Source organism: Daphnia pulicaria, chromosome 6, assembly GCF_021234035.1.
Source record: "Daphnia pulicaria isolate SC F1-1A chromosome 6, SC_F0-13Bv2, whole genome shotgun sequence".
Taxonomy (NCBI): domain Eukaryota; kingdom Metazoa; phylum Arthropoda; class Branchiopoda; order Diplostraca; family Daphniidae; genus Daphnia; species Daphnia pulicaria.
Window position 1 is genome coordinate 11,700,062 of NC_060918.1, and position 15,997 is coordinate 11,716,058.

The 15,997-nt window shown below is 38.4% G+C and overlaps 2 protein-coding genes and 2 long non-coding RNA genes across 26 annotated transcripts in view; 2 read left to right on the plus strand and 2 right to left on the minus strand.

Moving 5' to 3' along the window:
- Window positions 1-11,607, minus strand: part of LOC124344266 — a 22,956-nt gene extending 11,349 nt beyond the window's left edge. Inside the window, exons 1-5 of one of the 10 annotated variants that reach the window (XR_006919614.1) lie at window positions 11,320-11,607; window positions 11,123-11,250; window positions 11,063-11,073; window positions 10,881-10,961; window positions 10,568-10,822 (exon numbers count right to left, since the gene is read on the minus strand). This is a non-coding gene — a long non-coding RNA (uncharacterized LOC124344266). Of the gene's footprint in view, window positions 1-10,026; window positions 10,162-10,567; window positions 10,823-10,853; window positions 11,074-11,122; window positions 11,251-11,312 lie in introns of those variants that run through there. The other 9 variants (XR_006919617.1, XR_006919610.1, XR_006919613.1 and 6 more) reach the window with 9 other exon arrangements.
- LOC124344177 lies at window positions 3,920-6,367 on the plus strand. The gene is made up of 6 exons (XM_046797657.1): window positions 3,920-4,792; window positions 4,871-4,909; window positions 4,999-5,034; window positions 5,096-5,307; window positions 5,393-5,672; window positions 5,736-6,367. Exons 1-6 carry the CDS (start codon window positions 4,186-4,188, stop codon window positions 5,819-5,821), a joined length of 1,260 nt encoding a protein of 419 aa, XP_046653613.1. The 5' UTR covers window positions 3,920-4,185; the 3' UTR covers window positions 5,822-6,367.
- On the plus strand, window positions 7,584-9,221 carry LOC124344265. 7 transcript variants are annotated; one of them, XR_006919602.1, is made up of 5 exons: window positions 7,584-7,887; window positions 7,950-8,074; window positions 8,127-8,342; window positions 8,728-9,015; window positions 9,077-9,221. It is a non-coding gene; the product is annotated as an uncharacterized LOC124344265 (long non-coding RNA). The 7 variants fall into 7 exon arrangements; XR_006919605.1 differs by having other exon boundaries at window positions 7,584-7,880; window positions 7,950-8,079; window positions 8,117-8,342; XR_006919607.1 differs by having other exon boundaries at window positions 7,584-7,880; window positions 8,117-8,342.
- A 1,068-nt stretch (window positions 11,608-12,675) lies between the features above and the next one.
- LOC124344079 (agrin-like) overlaps window positions 12,676-15,997 on the minus strand; it is a 50,756-nt gene continuing 47,434 nt past the window's right edge. For 5 of the 8 annotated variants that reach the window (XM_046797491.1, XM_046797487.1, XM_046797486.1 and 2 more), the window contains 11 exons: window positions 15,711-15,944; window positions 15,309-15,628; window positions 15,106-15,237; window positions 14,767-15,034; window positions 14,529-14,693; window positions 14,152-14,468; window positions 13,994-14,075; window positions 13,731-13,892; window positions 13,459-13,648; window positions 13,251-13,398; window positions 12,676-13,173 (listed from right to left, as the gene is read on the minus strand). In XM_046797491.1, the coding sequence (XP_046653447.1) occupies window positions 13,025-13,173; window positions 13,251-13,398; window positions 13,459-13,648; window positions 13,731-13,892; window positions 13,994-14,075; window positions 14,152-14,468; window positions 14,529-14,693; window positions 14,767-15,034; window positions 15,106-15,237; window positions 15,309-15,628; window positions 15,711-15,944 (2,167 nt within the window). In that variant the 3' untranslated portion in view covers window positions 12,676-13,024. Of the gene's footprint in view, window positions 13,174-13,250; window positions 13,399-13,458; window positions 13,649-13,730; window positions 13,906-13,962; window positions 14,076-14,151; window positions 14,469-14,528; window positions 14,694-14,766; window positions 15,035-15,105; window positions 15,238-15,308; window positions 15,629-15,710; window positions 15,945-15,997 lie in introns of those variants that run through there. The other 3 variants (XM_046797490.1, XM_046797493.1, XM_046797492.1) reach the window with 3 other exon arrangements.

Below are 15,997 nucleotides of genomic sequence, written 5' to 3' on the forward strand. Positions count from 1 at the left end.
TTTTCATGACTGAAGTGGAAAAATCCGACTTATGCCATGTATTATGTTCTAGGATGTTGTTTGGCTTCCTAATCCTTGATACATATATAATAAGGAATGTTAAAAACATATTTCCAGGACCGCACGCATATATTTGTAATACAGGAAATCCTTTTTGGTTTTTCAGTTTTAATCCAAAAAACACGAAATAATAATTTAAGAAATCCCAATCATTTAATTTGATTTTAAGTAAAATTTGTAAAAGTAGATCACGTCCTTCATTCAAAACTGTTATTGGCATACTATAAAATTCTGCAGTTATTAGTTGATTATGTTCTTCGATTCCAGTTTCAAGGGAGTTGTATTAATAACTCTGCACATAAAAACCTTAAGAGTTCATAAAACAGCTGTTTCGGTTGATTCGGTATACAGTTCAGTGATCTAGACTGTTACGGCTCGACGGAAGCCAAACGATACACACGTACATACTCCCGTCATTCGTGCCTACTTTGTTTCTTAGCTCAGTAGCCACGAAAGATTAAGATTGAAAAATCTAAAATCTGATCCGCAGTTTTCATTTGTTGGATGAAGCTAAGTTTAGCAAACGTATCGACCGTAGAGAAATGGCTGGCTATTGGTCTTTTATGTAACACTGATGTGATTATTGCTCCTTGCATCTAAGCTGATAAATCACAGCCAAGTTAGAATCATGGTGTGTGATTATCGTTGTTGAGAAACATATTTCAACTAACGGGGTCATGAATTTTGTGACGGACGTGGGATAGGGGTATTTTTTTGTTTGCTTAATTGATGGGATAGGGGGATAGAAAAATTTTACGTCACGACCTACAGTCAGCTGATGAAAAACTTTTCTTTTTCTTACAAATTTTCGAAAATTTGTTTTTAACAGTTTCTTGGTTGGAATGGGAGGTAGGGTGGTTTATCACTTTATTGTTACGTTATTTTCAAGGTAACGAAGAAGGGAGGGGGTTCAAAGTTGCCAAATTTTGCGTGACGAAAATTTTGGGCGTCTAAGGTGTAGTCGACCACTTACCTGCATGTGCAGTGCTTACTGTGTCGGTCTTTGTGGCCTATTCTAGCGGTTTTCGAGCATAAAAGAAAGATGGCGTTAAAAAAAAGTTTTATGACAGCCAAGACAGTAAAAATTGTTTGCCAAAACAAGTGAGATTTATTATTGCCTTGTAATATAGACTTTGCTTTGTGTGACCGTTATAGCGTCGTATCCGTATTGCTTCGACCTTCGTACGTGAATTGGTCATTTCCGTTAAAGGTAAGAATGATTGTTTGATATAGGCACGTGCCCTCGTCGGATATTCTCGAATTGTCACCCACCGACTATTTTTGTAACGTTCGTGTAAATGTCTCCTGAGCTCTTGAAATCCTTATCTTGACTGTTTATGGTATACACTACCAAAGCATTGTTAGTGGCTATATTTTATTGCTACTTTTGTGACAGCCACTTTATATTTAAGTTACTAGGAACTCTCAACTGCAAAAGTCAATAGTCTTTGTCTTTTTCGTGTGTGTAAGAAGCGAAACGCTGTTGCCGAAATGTCGTGATACATTATTGCTTAGCATTTCATTTCTCAAAATGTCCTTGTGTCGCAGAGTACACTAGGACTGTGATCGTTAAATATTCTATGCTTTATTTCTTCTCAGCTCCGGTGCCGGCTGGCCTTATATTAAATGAGGCAACAAAGACAAAATTTTGACGTTGAGTAAGAATTTGTTTCGATATGACCGGAATTAGTCCGTTAAATTTTAAATACTTCTTGACGTTACTTAGCAGGTCACAGTAATTGAAATAAATATTAGATATCCGAAAAACTTTCTCCGTTTATTATCACTACTCGAAAAGTAGAAGACAAGCAAGTTTGTTTTCTAATGACTAACCGTAAGACAGGTTATAAAATGTCGACAGAAAATGAAGAAATGTGAATTGCGCAATCGAGCTGTGCTTTGTATAAACGGTAATTTTGCGCCAGATTTCGTCGTACGGTGTATTTTAGTTCGATTTCAAATTGTGGTAACACGCGAATACAGCAACCTGCAACCTCTACGTTTCCAAAATAAATTGTGCGGGAGCAATGACATAGTTTTATTGTCGACACTTTTAAAAGTACATTTGCATGCAGTAAAAGGGTGTTTACTCAATATCCTTCACGACCATTATTGCATAAAAATGACCCCAGCATTGCAAAAACTTCTTCGCACGGCTAAATCGAGACAAATAGCATAGAATGTAATGAGCTTGAACGTACTCGATTTTACTCTTTTCGTACCCTTTTCTTTCTTATATTTTAGACAAGATAGGTTTCATGCACCTGACGAAATGGTTCTATTAGAGAGCACTTTACGATTTAGGTACAATATTTTAAAAGAATGTTTTACTTACCCAATTTTCTTTGTGAAGAAAAATCAGATTTTAATACAAATTATATTTTAAATTAAATTATATATTTTGTTTTTTAATATTTTGGTCTCAACAGATTTTTTGAAAATCATTTATTGCGTAATACGGTGTGTAGATATTTCTTCAGGCACACCCTTATTAAGAGTCGAGAATTCCTTTTAAATTCATATCTAACTACCGGAATATAATCAATGTCGTCTACATTTTTATCGATCGCTCTACATCGTTCGTCATAATTGGATTAGCCTATATTATTTTTTTTTGTCGTGAAATCTCTGAAGAAACAAGTCAATCCAGCTATTGTTCTCATTCCGGAAAGAAATTTCGGGAATGTCACAAATCACAATCTTATGTAATCTGTGCTCCTTTAGCGACTATACATACAAACTTTAGCTTAGCTCTGATTTCCCCCTCGTTTTTATCAACAACTGGAAAATTAATTCTAGTTCATAGTATCAATATTTACTATATGTGTCATTAAACATGAAATTTATTTGTAAGATATTAAATACTTATCCGGTTTGAACGTGGGAATTTTTCTCGATTCATTTTACTATGGAAACGTGGTAAACAGTAAAACCTACTTTTTTATGTAGGTTACTATAACGGTTCAATTTCTAATTTAGTTTAAGATGAGCATTTTTTGTTGTTAGCCGCTGTTTATTAGTTATCACATGTAAGCGTCCCTAGCGACTGCACGTGGATACAAGCTTAATAAGGGGTTTATTGGTTATTCTCAGCGTCTTCCCGGGAATTGCTTCTTACGACCTTCAGTACTATCGGGATACGCCCATCCCTTGAATAACTCAATATAGAAGTGAGCCATTGTCATTTTTAATCGTCGGGAATCTACACCCGATTGCGGATTGTCTTCTGAGTAGACAAACACTTTCGTTTTTTACAAGAAGTGTTTCGATTAGATATATCCATTTAAACAGATAAGGGAGATTTCTTGATTAGATGAACATCATGTGTGACCTTATTTTATGTCCGTGAAGAATTCTCTTCCTTGTCCGAGTTTTTACCTCTCATTCAATTCGTAACTTGTTTGTTTGATTGCCTGAAGCTGGGGCGTGTAATCGGCACTCAGCAGCTTAACTAATAAGGAACGCGAGCGTGAATTTTTGGTCATCCATTGCCAAATTTATTTTAAAAGCTCAATCTCAAATAAGTGCAACATATACGTCTCAGACGTTCAGAAGGTTGTTCATATACCACTTGATCCTGAGGCGAAGGCGAGCCAGTAAAATCATTTTTGCCTTCCATTCACTCCACTGCTCGACTGCTCCATCACTTCCATGTTCTTGTCTCCGATTCCTCTGATTTATGCATTTCGCTCTTAGAATGCAGCGATGCACTTTTTTGTATATGGTCACGATTGTTTGGAATATGTGATTAGGCATCTCACGATAGTAGAAAGACCGGCCTTGGCGTTTGAATTCGCTGGCCTTGGCAGCGTGAAGGGAGGTAACAGAGATGCCTTTTTTTTTACACCGCAATAGACAAAAGAATAGTTAAAAAAATCCTTGGGTAGCAAATGCCGAACTTTCCATGATGGGGAGGTCTTCGTCCCAAGAACCCAAAGGCGTTAGCCTAGTCTACTTTCACTGTATAGGATTTAGCTGGCAGATCTGCGCACGTCTCGGTCATTTGATTGTTTGTCATTCTCCGTGCTTGATCACGAACAAGTCGCGCTCGTTCAAGTGAAATAAGGTGTACCGTGTTTTTTTAAGACTTTCTTGCCGACAACTGGATTATTTCTCTTCGTCAACATGAAACTAACCGCCAGCTTATTTGTCGTTTCGTTGTTTGTGATTGTCTGCGCCCAACCTGACCGGCCGAGGACTAGAGCCATTTCAAGAGGTGAGATTACATTTAGTGGCAATGCTAACTTTGGCGAGACGTCTAGAATTAGATCTAGAGTCGGTGTTGATGCTAGAACCAGTAGAGTTGATGCTAAACCTAGCAATGTCGAATCTAAGCCAAGATTTACCGCCAAACCCAGAGAAACTAGAGTCGAACCTAAACCTAATGTTCCAGCTAAACCTAATGTCGAAGCTAAACCAAGATTTACTGCCAAACCCAGAGACGCTAGAGTCGAAACTAAACCCAGAGAAACTAGAGTTGATCAACCTAAACCAAGATTCGAAGCTAAACCTATTAGAATCGAACCTAAACCTAATGTCGAGGCTAAGCCAAGATTCACCGCTAAACCAAAAGCCGAAGACAAGCCAGTCCTCGAAGCAAAACCAAAAGTCGAAGAAAGGTTTATAGAAGAGGATTTCCCCATTGAAGAAGATGGCACTAAGGATAAGGAAGAACCTAGCCTCCAAACCGAAGGTAAACCATCGATCGATGTCGATGACAACACTGTGACAGGTTAGTTGCTTTTTTTGCCAACATTTGAAGGTAAGTTTTTTAAATGTTGAACTTACATGTATGTTTCTCTTTTCGAAGGTAACCCATCCACTGAAGTCAGGGGTAACGTTATGACAGGTTAGTTTCGGCTGCCAAAATATTTTTTGGAGGCTATCATAAACTTATCAATGCGTTACTTTTCCAAACTTTTTATGGACTTCGTTAAGGCAATCCAATGGTTGACGTCAGTAACGCAGCAGCAGGTTAATTTTAAATTTTTTAATACTTCGGATGCAAAATATTGAATTTTTTCTTCCCAACCAGTCAACGGAAGTAACTGTCAACAAAACGATTTACTCAACCGCTTATTACTACGAGTGCTTTTAAGCTCTATGATGACGACAACCACCCAGAATCCTCTAATGGAAAATATCAACCGTCTGTTTAACATAAATCCGACTTCGACGAGTCCAGCAACAGTGATTACTTCCACAGCCGTTTCAACGGTCACTCAGCTCTTCTCTACTATTGTCAATGTATTGGAAACCAACAATTACGCTTCTTCATATTTTACTGAGAGAATGAATGGAATGTTAATAATAGTTTCGTGAACTCCGATAGGTGATGTTCAGAAACAGGAAATTACCGACAACAATCTATTCCAGCTCAACTCTAGTGGTGACGGAGATCCAAACAGTAACCTCCACCTTCTCTTCTGTGGAACCTTCCGCTCTTTTCCGCTTTAAGCGAGATACTGAACTATTTGACGAAAACCAACTGCAATCTTCACTTCTTGAATCAACCTCAGTCTCCAAACTGAGAATAGAACCAACACAGCCGCTGCCCACATCATCCGACTTTGCTTCCCACCGTGATGCAATGGAACCGGCAATTGATATTGGTAATGTCACTTACAGTGAGCAATCTTTGAAAAATCCATTAATTTTTACAACCTGTTTAATAGATCGTTTAATGGCCGCACTTAATCATCCCGATATCCGGGAAGCATGGAATAATTTCTTACAAGTTTTGTTTAGATTTTTGGAATGAGGCATAAGCATTGAGAATATATCACCTCTGCACAAAATATGAAAAAAAAAAAAACAACAAAAAACAACGAAAAAAAAAAACAAAAAAAATATATAAATAAAATAAAAACAAAAAAATACAGATTATAAAACTATTAATAGAACTGGAAGTAGATTACAGAATGTTTTTTACGTACTAGTACTTCGATTGGTCAAAATGGAAGTAACATTGTGGGCATATTTCTTGTTCTCGACAAAGTTGGAGTCCAGCCCACGTTGTTGAGCGGAAGCTTTAGTTGTCCAAACAACTTTCACTCATTGAATTTTTTCCTGATTGTAGCCTCTTTCTCGATTCTGCTGTTGGAGGTCAACCTTTTAGGTTAACGGACCGTGACGGCCCTTCTCCAGGGTTCGAATGAATGGTTTCAGGCAAATTCTTCTCATTGATACCTCATTCATAAAATTTAATAATCTCAAAATAACTGATTGAAAGACTCTTTAAACAACTTTTTATTATTTGAATCGAACTGAATATAGCCCAAAATATAATGTTTCTACTGAAAATCGAGCCACACGCAAATGGTGCTGTAAACAGAAAAAATATCAAGTGAAAGTTTCCATAGTTGCAAATTGCAAGAGAATGTTTCATACGAAACTATAAATATTTTAAAGAATGCTGCCAACGATTGCCTAGGGCCTCTCGCATCTCGGTTTACCGGCAACTAGCAACCTCTGTCTGCAGGCACTGTCTGACATAACGGTCACGAAGGGAGCGCACCTGGAAATATCCCTTTCCATTATACTGCAACGCTAAAGTTCAGTAATCGGTTTCACGAATAATTCCAGATTAAATGGAACATATTTGAAATTGTAAATAGAATTTACACCTTGCACCAATTTAAAAATTTTATTACTCTATTGTTAGCTGGATACCTTAAATAACGAGTATTATTCATGACAAATTGAGCGTATCTATCACGTCATGCTGTGTTTGACAAACATTTAATAATAAATGCATTTGGGTGGTACATCTTACGCTTATCACGACTCATTTATTTTACAAGAAAATATGTGCGTTGTAGCTTCTACATAACTTTGGAATCACGGGAAATTTACAGATTAGAAACTTTGGTATAAGGCAGCGTGTAAAACACCGTCTTTTTACATTCGCTAACTAGCGGCTTTGATCCGGCTTCGATGACGTAAACTTTATATCGTGTATTCTTCGCATGCCACGAAAGGTGACTGCCCTGTTTATTTCATTTAAGGGCGTGGAGCCTAGTAAATTTTCTGTCTTGTTTATAGCTTTCAGATACCTTTAGTTGTTTAGAGAATTCTGTTTTAAAAACGTCTGAATTCTTCACTGAACCGTCTAGAAAGTGAAGTTTAAACGAATTTTCGGTTTTCATTTTTTCCCCATCCTTATTGTCAAGCCGCCATTAGCTTGATGTTTCTTCTTATTTTGTATGTATTTGTCTTTCCTTTTACCCCAATTTGCAGGAGTTATTATTATTATATGATTATATGATTTTTATTATACGTTAATTTGGTTTTACCATTAGATATTTAGTGGTGGTTTTACGAACTACAAATATTTAAACTAAACCTTAAGTCCTTAATGAAAAGGATATTTGTCGATGGTAGATTTAGTCGGATTTAGTCTAAATCAATTTTTTTCCAAACTTTTATAGTTCATATGTTATTTTGATTTTTTAAATGGGAAAAAAAAATCACAAAAAGCCCTTTGCTTGGTAACGCAGATACTGACATGCTGAGTTGACAATGGTTATGGCTTGGACACTGGCTGTGGACATCTGGCGGCCAGATTTGTTTTCAATTTCGGGGCATAGCTAGCCCTTTAGCGGTTTAGCCCCTACCTTCTTCTTGGTTCCCTGTCAGATGAAGCGTGGGTTTCGAGAGTAAAGATGTTCTTCGTTGGTTTCTTTTTTTTTTCCTGTTAGCTGGGTATGTCTTCGTGAGGAAGAAATATTTGCCATTTGTTTCCGAGACGCTCGACTTAAAAGTGTATTCCAAATTCATTACGGAATTAAGGTGTCGATCTACATTTTCAGCCATTAAATGTAATTGGTAATGCTAGTTTGGATTTCTTAAATGCAATTAATCTTTGACGTCTCTGTCTGAATTTACAGGTGATCTGGCATATAATTTCATTTGGCCAAATATGATGACGTGGGTCGAAACTTCTGCCATTTTGTCGAAATGTCGGCCATTGTTAGCTGTACGTCTCATTTCGTGCAGAAACACTTCAGAGCTAGTAAAGTAATATTGTTGATCAATCTCTGCAATAATGCAATAGGTTTTATTAGTTGATTTTCAGGTCAGAGATGGAGATCCGTTGCTCAACTGTTGCAGAAATTTAGAACACGACAAAGTCTGAGCTTCATGGCTGTCGTATCATTAATGTGGTTTTGTTGCAGCCAGCTGGTGAAAAGTGTGATTGAGTTCTGTTGAGCTGCAGCTGCTGCATGCAGTTAATCGAGCTGGTGTTATCCAGTGTCACTGCAGGAAAACTTCTTGAATTGGTAATTTGATAGATATTATTGGTTGTAACTTGGGAAGTCTTGTGTTTTTTTTTTATTTATTTTGCATTCAACTGACAAGTTTAACTATTATGTGATGTAGAAAATTAAGGGTAATATTTCTTCCTTAATTGTTTCTTCAAAGATAGCTGCATTGTTGGTCAGCTTTCATTGAGTTAACAATTTCCTTCCAATCAAACTAGAAAAAAAATTCTCACTTCAGTATTGCCAAGTTTATAACACATTAGAAGTATATGTACAGAATTCTTTTTTGGTTACTTTTTCAATTGAAATTATTGTTAATTTTAAATTAAGTAAATTTCATTATTGGTACCCTTTTTCACATTTTAAAATGTTATTGTTTCATTAATGTTATTTTACTTTGTAGGAGTTCATGGTCAGTTGGAGCTGTTTACGATGTTGCACTTGTTGCTTTTTGGTGTCCAGTGGTTTTGCAGTCCCTTTCCAGTTGAGAGATGCTCTGAAATGGAGTTTGTGCAGACTTGCAGTTCAACATCACACTTAAATGTGTCATTTGTCTATGTTGGTGTCCATGCAGTATATGCAGTGTTGAACGGTTGGGTAAAATAGTTCATGCTGCCTGATGGCTGTCGGCCTTATTTTATCGGTTGCATTTTTCGAAATGTCATCTCTTGCTACCTGTATTGGCGTTTAGGTAATGGTTGATGTTTCGTTCAGTTATTGACTTTTAATCAAAATCTCTATTCTTTTTTCAGTTGAATCGTTTGCTGCCGTTGCATAGACTTGATCCATTGGTAAAACTGAGGAGAGGTTGCTGAAATTCAAGACTCGTCAATAAATTATGTAGATGTAGAAAAATTACAAGTGCATATCTGGCTCCCTTTTTTCTGTGCCCCGTTTCCCTAACTAACCACTAACCAACGCCCGCCGGTGGTCACTCACCCGCTGTGAAACCAGGAGGAGGGGAGGGCTCTGGTTGAACGGGGACTTGGAAGGCGCATGATCCGACTAAAACTTTTTGAGAGTCATGAGTCTAACCCGGAAGCCTATTATGACTAATCGCTCCCCAGTAAAACTTGCCTCGCACTCTTCTCTCTTCTTCTATTTCCAGGTAATCTCCCTGGATCTACGCCGACACTGCATGTGCGAGTTTTTTAGCAAGCAATTCGCCACCCAATTTGACAAAAAGTGATAGTTTGTTTTCACGGAAATTTCGTCAGACGGTTACAAAATTTCTATTTCAGCAATCTCATGTAGAAATTTGCATCTAGTCTACTGGTGCAAATTGTGATTCTAAGCTTGATTAATTTAGGTGATGTGTTGAAAGCAAATGTGGGTAGCGAAACAATTGAACTAATCCTTTTTATTTCTGAATATTTTGGTTTTAGATAACTTTGTTGTTTTTAGATTTTCTTGTGATCTATCTTCAAAATATTCTGAAAAAGCGAATTAGTTCGATTTATTTGCTACTCACAATTTTTTTAACACATCTCCTAAATAATCAAGCTTAAAGAATCGCAATTTGCACCAGTAGACTAGATGCTAATTTCTACTTGAGATTGTTGAACTAGAAATTTTTTAATCGTCTGTCGCAATTTCCGAGAAAACAAACTATCACTTTTTGTCAAATTGGGTGGCGGATTACTTGCTAAAAAGGCCTCGCACAAAAACAATTGTTTCGAACCGGACGCTCTGTTTAATGTAACTTTTGTGCACAACACCAGCAGTCCGGCACCAAAGAACAGCAACAGCATAACTCGATGCAAAAAATCTTTCACCAGTATAAGCTGCAACAACATGCCATATTGGACAGCAACATCACTGCTAGGTAAACATAAACCTATGACCAAAATGAAATTAATGTTTGATCAATGGAAATTGTTGTATAAAATTTAAAAAAATCACTTCAAATGGAGTTCACCCAAATATTCTATGGCAACACTATCTGATAACTATAGTTTAAACCAAAATTTACATGAAACTAGATGACTCATTTAAGATTTCAATACAAATCCATTTGAAATTTGTAGTGCTCTGCAGCAAAACAAAAACATTCTTCTACAGTATCTGCCTATCTTGTTAACCAATTCCCCTTAAACAATCCATAACTCAATTTACATATGATCTAAGGAAAGAGCTGTTGACATGATGAAATCCCCAAATGTTAAAATTAAACAATCTAAGCAATTATAGTAGTCCAAGCATGATACTTCCCAAGTTAGAACTTATAATTTTTATCAAATTACCATTTCAAGTAGTCTTTTTGCAGTTCTACTAGATGTCCAACATTTCGGCAACCACAATGCAGCATGATCCAGCGTCAACTCAGATATGGCTGATCCCAGAAGACTTAAAGCATGGGACTCTCCCACTCTCCAGGACAACATCAGCACCAAAGACTGCATGCAACGCAGCTCAATTTAATAACACCTTTCACTGGATGACTGCAACCAATCCATGTGCACATTAGACTGCAACAAAGAAGCACAGACTTCACCTGGCTATTGAAAAACAAAATCAAGTTCAAATTACCAATTCAATTAGTTTTCCTGCAGTTACACTTGGGATAGCACCAGCTTGATAAACTGCATGCAGAAGCTGCAACTCAACCATGACTCGATCACACCTTTCACCAGCTGGCTACAACAAAACCACATTAATGATACAACAGCCATGAAGCACAGACTTTGTCGTGTTCTAAGTTTCTGCAACAGTTGAGAAAAGCGATATCCATCTCTGACCTGAAAATCAACTAATAAAACCTATTGCATTATTGCAGAGAGATTGATCAACAATATTACTTTACTAGCTCTGAAGTGTTTGCACGAAATGAGACGTACAGCTAACAATGGCCGACATTTCGACAAAATGGCAGAAGTTTCGACCCACGTCATCATATTTGGCCAAATGAAATTATATGCCAGATCACCTGTAAATTCAGACAGAGACGTCAAAGATTAATTGCATTTAAGAAATCCAAACTAGCATTACCAATTACATTTAATGGCTGAAAATGTAGATCGACACCTTAATTCCGTAATGAATTTGGAATACACTTTTAAGTCGAGCGTCTCGGAAACAAATGGCAAATATTTCTTCCTCACGAAGACATACCCAGCTAACAGAAAAAAAAAGAAACCAACGAAGAACATCTTTACTCTCGAAACCCACGCTTCATCTGACACTATGACAGGGAACCAAGAAGAAGGTAGGGGCTAAAGGACTAGCTATGCCCCGAAATTGAAAACAAATCTGGCCGCCAGATGTCCACAGCCAGTGTCCAAGCAATAACATGGCAATAACCATTGTCAACTATCACAGCATGTCAGTATCTGCGTTACCAAGCAGCAAAGGGCTTTTTGTGATTTTTTTTCCATTAAAAAAATCAAAATAACATATGACCTATAAAAGTTTGGAAAAAAAATTTATATTATACTAAATCTGACTAAATCTACAAACGACAAATATCCTTTTCATTATAAGGACTTAAGGTTTAGTTCAAATTAAAATATCTAGCCTGTGTCACTGTGTGTGCTTATAAACAGCATCACCACCATGGTTGCATGGTACGTGGTGCACCATAATTGCATTACACTTGGTCTCTGAATTTAGAATTTAAAAAAACTTAAGTCAACACGTACAATAACACTGCGCCACTCCTTGTCAAAAACCTTCAATAGATCGAGTTGCTGTTGCTGTTGCACACGAATGAAGTTTAGGTATTTTACCCGGAAGTTTTCTTTAAATACCTTGCGTGGGGCCGTGTTCGACCGTCGACCTAGGCGTCGTCTAGGTTTTGTCAATGACTTTTCCTCTTTTTCCTCGCGGACCGACGATGGAGTAGAAATTATGATTTGTTAGTTGACGTTGGTACTTAGTCATAGTCACAGGACTTTCTTCGATTATTACTGGGACGATGGCATCAGGAGTGGCAGATGCAATCAGCCTAACCAGGAATTCTACTACGACCGATTATGGCTAATCGGCTAATCACTCCCTAGCAAAATTGGCCTCGCACTCTTCTTCACTGGCAAGGTAATCTCCCTGGTCGTAGTCAATCAAGGCAGTGTCTCCCCCCGTCTTGATTTACTGTGTGTGCAAGTCAGCAAAGCATAGCCATTTTTGCTTACGGCCAGTGATGATTCGGTGGAATGTAAACGTTGGAAATGTATGAAACATTTTTAAATTGATCAACATGTTTCAAGCATTAAACAACTAGTAGAACACACTAATATGGGATCAATTTTGGGCAAGACTTTTGGGAAACAATTGCAAACAAGAAACTGAGTGGATGGGCCGCTGTACATGGCTAAAATTTTCACGTAAAACTAACCAATCAAGTTAATGAACACAATTTTAAATATCAAAATTACGTTTATTTCTACGAATTAGTATTGCCAAAATGGCATCGGAAAATTTTGTTGAGGCATATGATTAAAGAACGTTCCGTTAAATGTAGTCAATGCACACAGTCACTTACACTTAATTTGTTTGTTCACATAAGAACATCGTTTTATAACACTTTGGCTGATGTAAGAAACGTCATGCTGTACACTGTACAACCAAAAAAAGATAGGGAAAGTGAGACATATTTTTTAAACAGCATTGAGTTAGTTTGTTGTCGATAGCGCTGTCATCCGCTAAACATATAAAAATATGTTCCGAGTTGCCTCCCCTTATTTCCCTAGGGATTTCTCAAGAACTCAAGTATCCCCACAATAGTGAAGAATTGCGTTATCTCCGTGCCGATGCCAGTCTAAATTTTGTCGATCAACTTTGGCATGATCCATGCATCCAACAAAAGCTTCATAGTACGGGGAAGGCAAGCCGGGAGGGAGTATTGAGCTGCCACCTGCATCCAATTGATACAATTAATGAACAACCTAGCTACAGAATGTAAAAATCTTCAAATTTAAAGAGAGGCAGTACCAATCCAAAGTTTCCCGTTGCTGTTGAGGATAGTGGCGCCAGGATCAGCCGTAACACGAATAGGTTTTTCTCCGTCTACAGCGATGCTTCCTAAACGTTTCTTACGTTCGACGACAACCGTATGCCAATGACCGTCACTTACATTCACCTTCATGAAACGGAAATCAGTTACAATTCACAACAACAAAAATTATACGTGACAACTTACCATTGATCTGGCGGAGAGAAACGAAGATTGTTTTCCCAAATTAAAACTGAGCTCCAATCGCGAATGAACAATAGCTAAGGCAAAATAGTCGGCTTGTAGCGAATGGCCCCGACTCAACCACAGAATCAGTCCATTTTCTGCTTCCGTTCGGAAACGTAACTCAAACTTGTTGGACCGCTGACTCTTGCCACTAAAACGAATACATTTTTCATGCAAATACAAACAAATCAATATCCACAGAAAATATTGGCAAATAGAAACCAATTGGTCACCTCTCATTAGTATAAACATAGTGCACATCATAAATGACATCATCTAAGCCTTCGAGAGTAGTGTTAGCATTGTTAGTATACTCTGAGAGCTCATCAGAAGAATTGTTAGTCATCCACAAGTTTTGCGTTGTTAGCCAAGAAAAATGAGAGAAATCCAGAGTTCTAGAAGAAAAACCTTTAGACAATCAAAAACGGAAGAAGAAGGACTTCTAAGACAGAAGAACAAAACTACCGAGAGAAGCAACAATGTAGCAACAACTTACACATCTTTCAATTGATTGGGATATTTCAAAAAAGTTTTCCCATCAAACTTGATCGGGCGTGTAATTTCCGCGGTGTCAGTGCCTGCAACATTATGAGTATTATATCGATGTTGAATTAGAACAGACAAATTAAATGATCTCTTTATCTATTTACGTACGTTTTTCGCATCGTTTTCCGAGAAATCCCGACTGACATTTGCAAACGAAACTAGCCAAAAGTGGTTGACATACGCCACCATTTTGACAGGGTGACGATGAATCTTTACCGCTGGTAGGATAAGCGAAGATCCGGGACGACGATGGGTGAGTGGCGGGCATGTGACCGCATGGTGGGCCTCTGTAGACGGCCACATTATGCTGTTCCATTTCACTCTCCATCAATTTTTCAAAAACCTCGCCATTAACAATAACTCTCTGAACGGCCCCTTGCAAGTTTTCCAACTTTGGTACGTCACGAGGCAACGTTAAATTAGGTCTGAAAATTATGACTCGATTAGTAGAACATAAATAAGAATAACTGCATCTGATAGTTTACCTTAGTCCTCCAATAAATAGAGGAATATCTAAGTTCAACTCGGAAAGAGGTCCTAAAGAACGTCCTTCACTCGTAGCACCATCATCTAAACGGATACTGGCTTCTTTACCGCGCCTGCTTACTAAAACTCGGTGCCAATTGAACAAAGTGACCCGTTCAGAGGAACTAAAAAAACAACAACAATAAAACTTTGGCTTAATTCCAGTTCTTTTCTAGTTAAATAGATTTTTAGAGCTACGTGACAATGCCGGCCCCGCTGCCTAGATCCCAACGGAATTGTACGCGGCCGCCAATCAGCGCTAGCCAGATGAAGTCTCCACGGCCGTTTTCATCACGTGCCGAATAGGCAAGCATTCCATCAGATGAGCGACTGAGGAACCAAACCTCCAAGTCTAAGTTCTGACTGACTTGAAAGGAACGCGCTACTGAAACGTAACTGGAAGCTGACGTCGGTGAATGCACGATATTAAATTCTGGAACAAGAATCTCATGTTTCATTCCGTCATCTGGCAAAGATAGAACGAAAAGAGCTTTCATTTAATTAAGTAGAATAGTATGGAGATAGTAGATAACCTACGCTGATCGCAGAGAAATCCTTTCTTTCCGGGAGGGCATTTGCAAGTAAAACGATTCTTTGAACTGACGCAAGTAGAGCCGTCGCCGCAAGGAGAGCTAGCGCAGAGGTCAAGAGCACTTTCGCACGTTAATCCTGAATTTCAACAAAATGTGCAATGAAATGTTTAAAAAGAGTCCAGATATAGTAGGTTTTGTCTGATGTACCTGTGAATTCCGGCCGGCACACGCAAGTGTAATTTTCGCCAGTCTTCCATACACAAGTGCCCTGGTTGGCGCATGGTGTTTTCCAGCAAGGATTCTCGCCGCATTGTGTTATGCCATTCATTTTTACCACGGTCGATACGGTTGACTTGTTTATACCGTCAATCGCGTTTCCCCGTCGTTTGTTTTCGTCAAACTGTCGACCTCGTCGAGACACTTTTCGTCCTTCTGGAGGAACACGGAAAATCACCGAGCGACGACCAAGTTTTACTCGACGCATACAGCCCACGAATCCTGAGCCCGTCCCAATGCGATCATAAGTTCTGTGCAAAAAAATCAGAGACAACTTTGGTGTAAACCCAACTTTCAAGGCTAAAGCAGCTACGCTCAATTATGGATGCGTACCTGGCTGTGGCCAGATGAGAAGGTACGGCTCCGAGAAAGGAGTTGGTATCTAAGTCAAGAGTAGAATGTTCTCCGGGTGACGTGGTAGCAACATCTTCGTCATCGTCCAAGCGAAGCCAACCGTCTTGTCGGTAGCGCTGTGCCACAACACGATGCCAATGACCCAGCCGAATCGGTTGCAGGGAGCGAAGTACGATTGGTCCATTACCGAGATTGAAACGTAATTCTACGTGCCTACAGTAAACAAGTTAGAGAAGCCACGTGTAATCAAATAAATAAGGAAACAA

Bases quoted from the DNA above. Each gene is read 5' to 3' on its own strand.
- LOC124344177 (XM_046797657.1), top strand. From the start codon at position 4,186: ATGAAACTAACCGCCAGCTTATTTGTCGTTTCGTTGTTTGTGATTGTC. The intron at 4,793-4,870 runs GTTAGTTGCTTT...CTCTTTTCGAAG, and splicing joins CGATGACAACACTGTGACAG to GTAACCCATCCACTGAAGTC. The intron at 5,035-5,095 runs GTTAATTTTAAA...CTTCCCAACCAG, and splicing joins CGTCAGTAACGCAGCAGCAG to TCAACGGAAGTAACTGTCAA.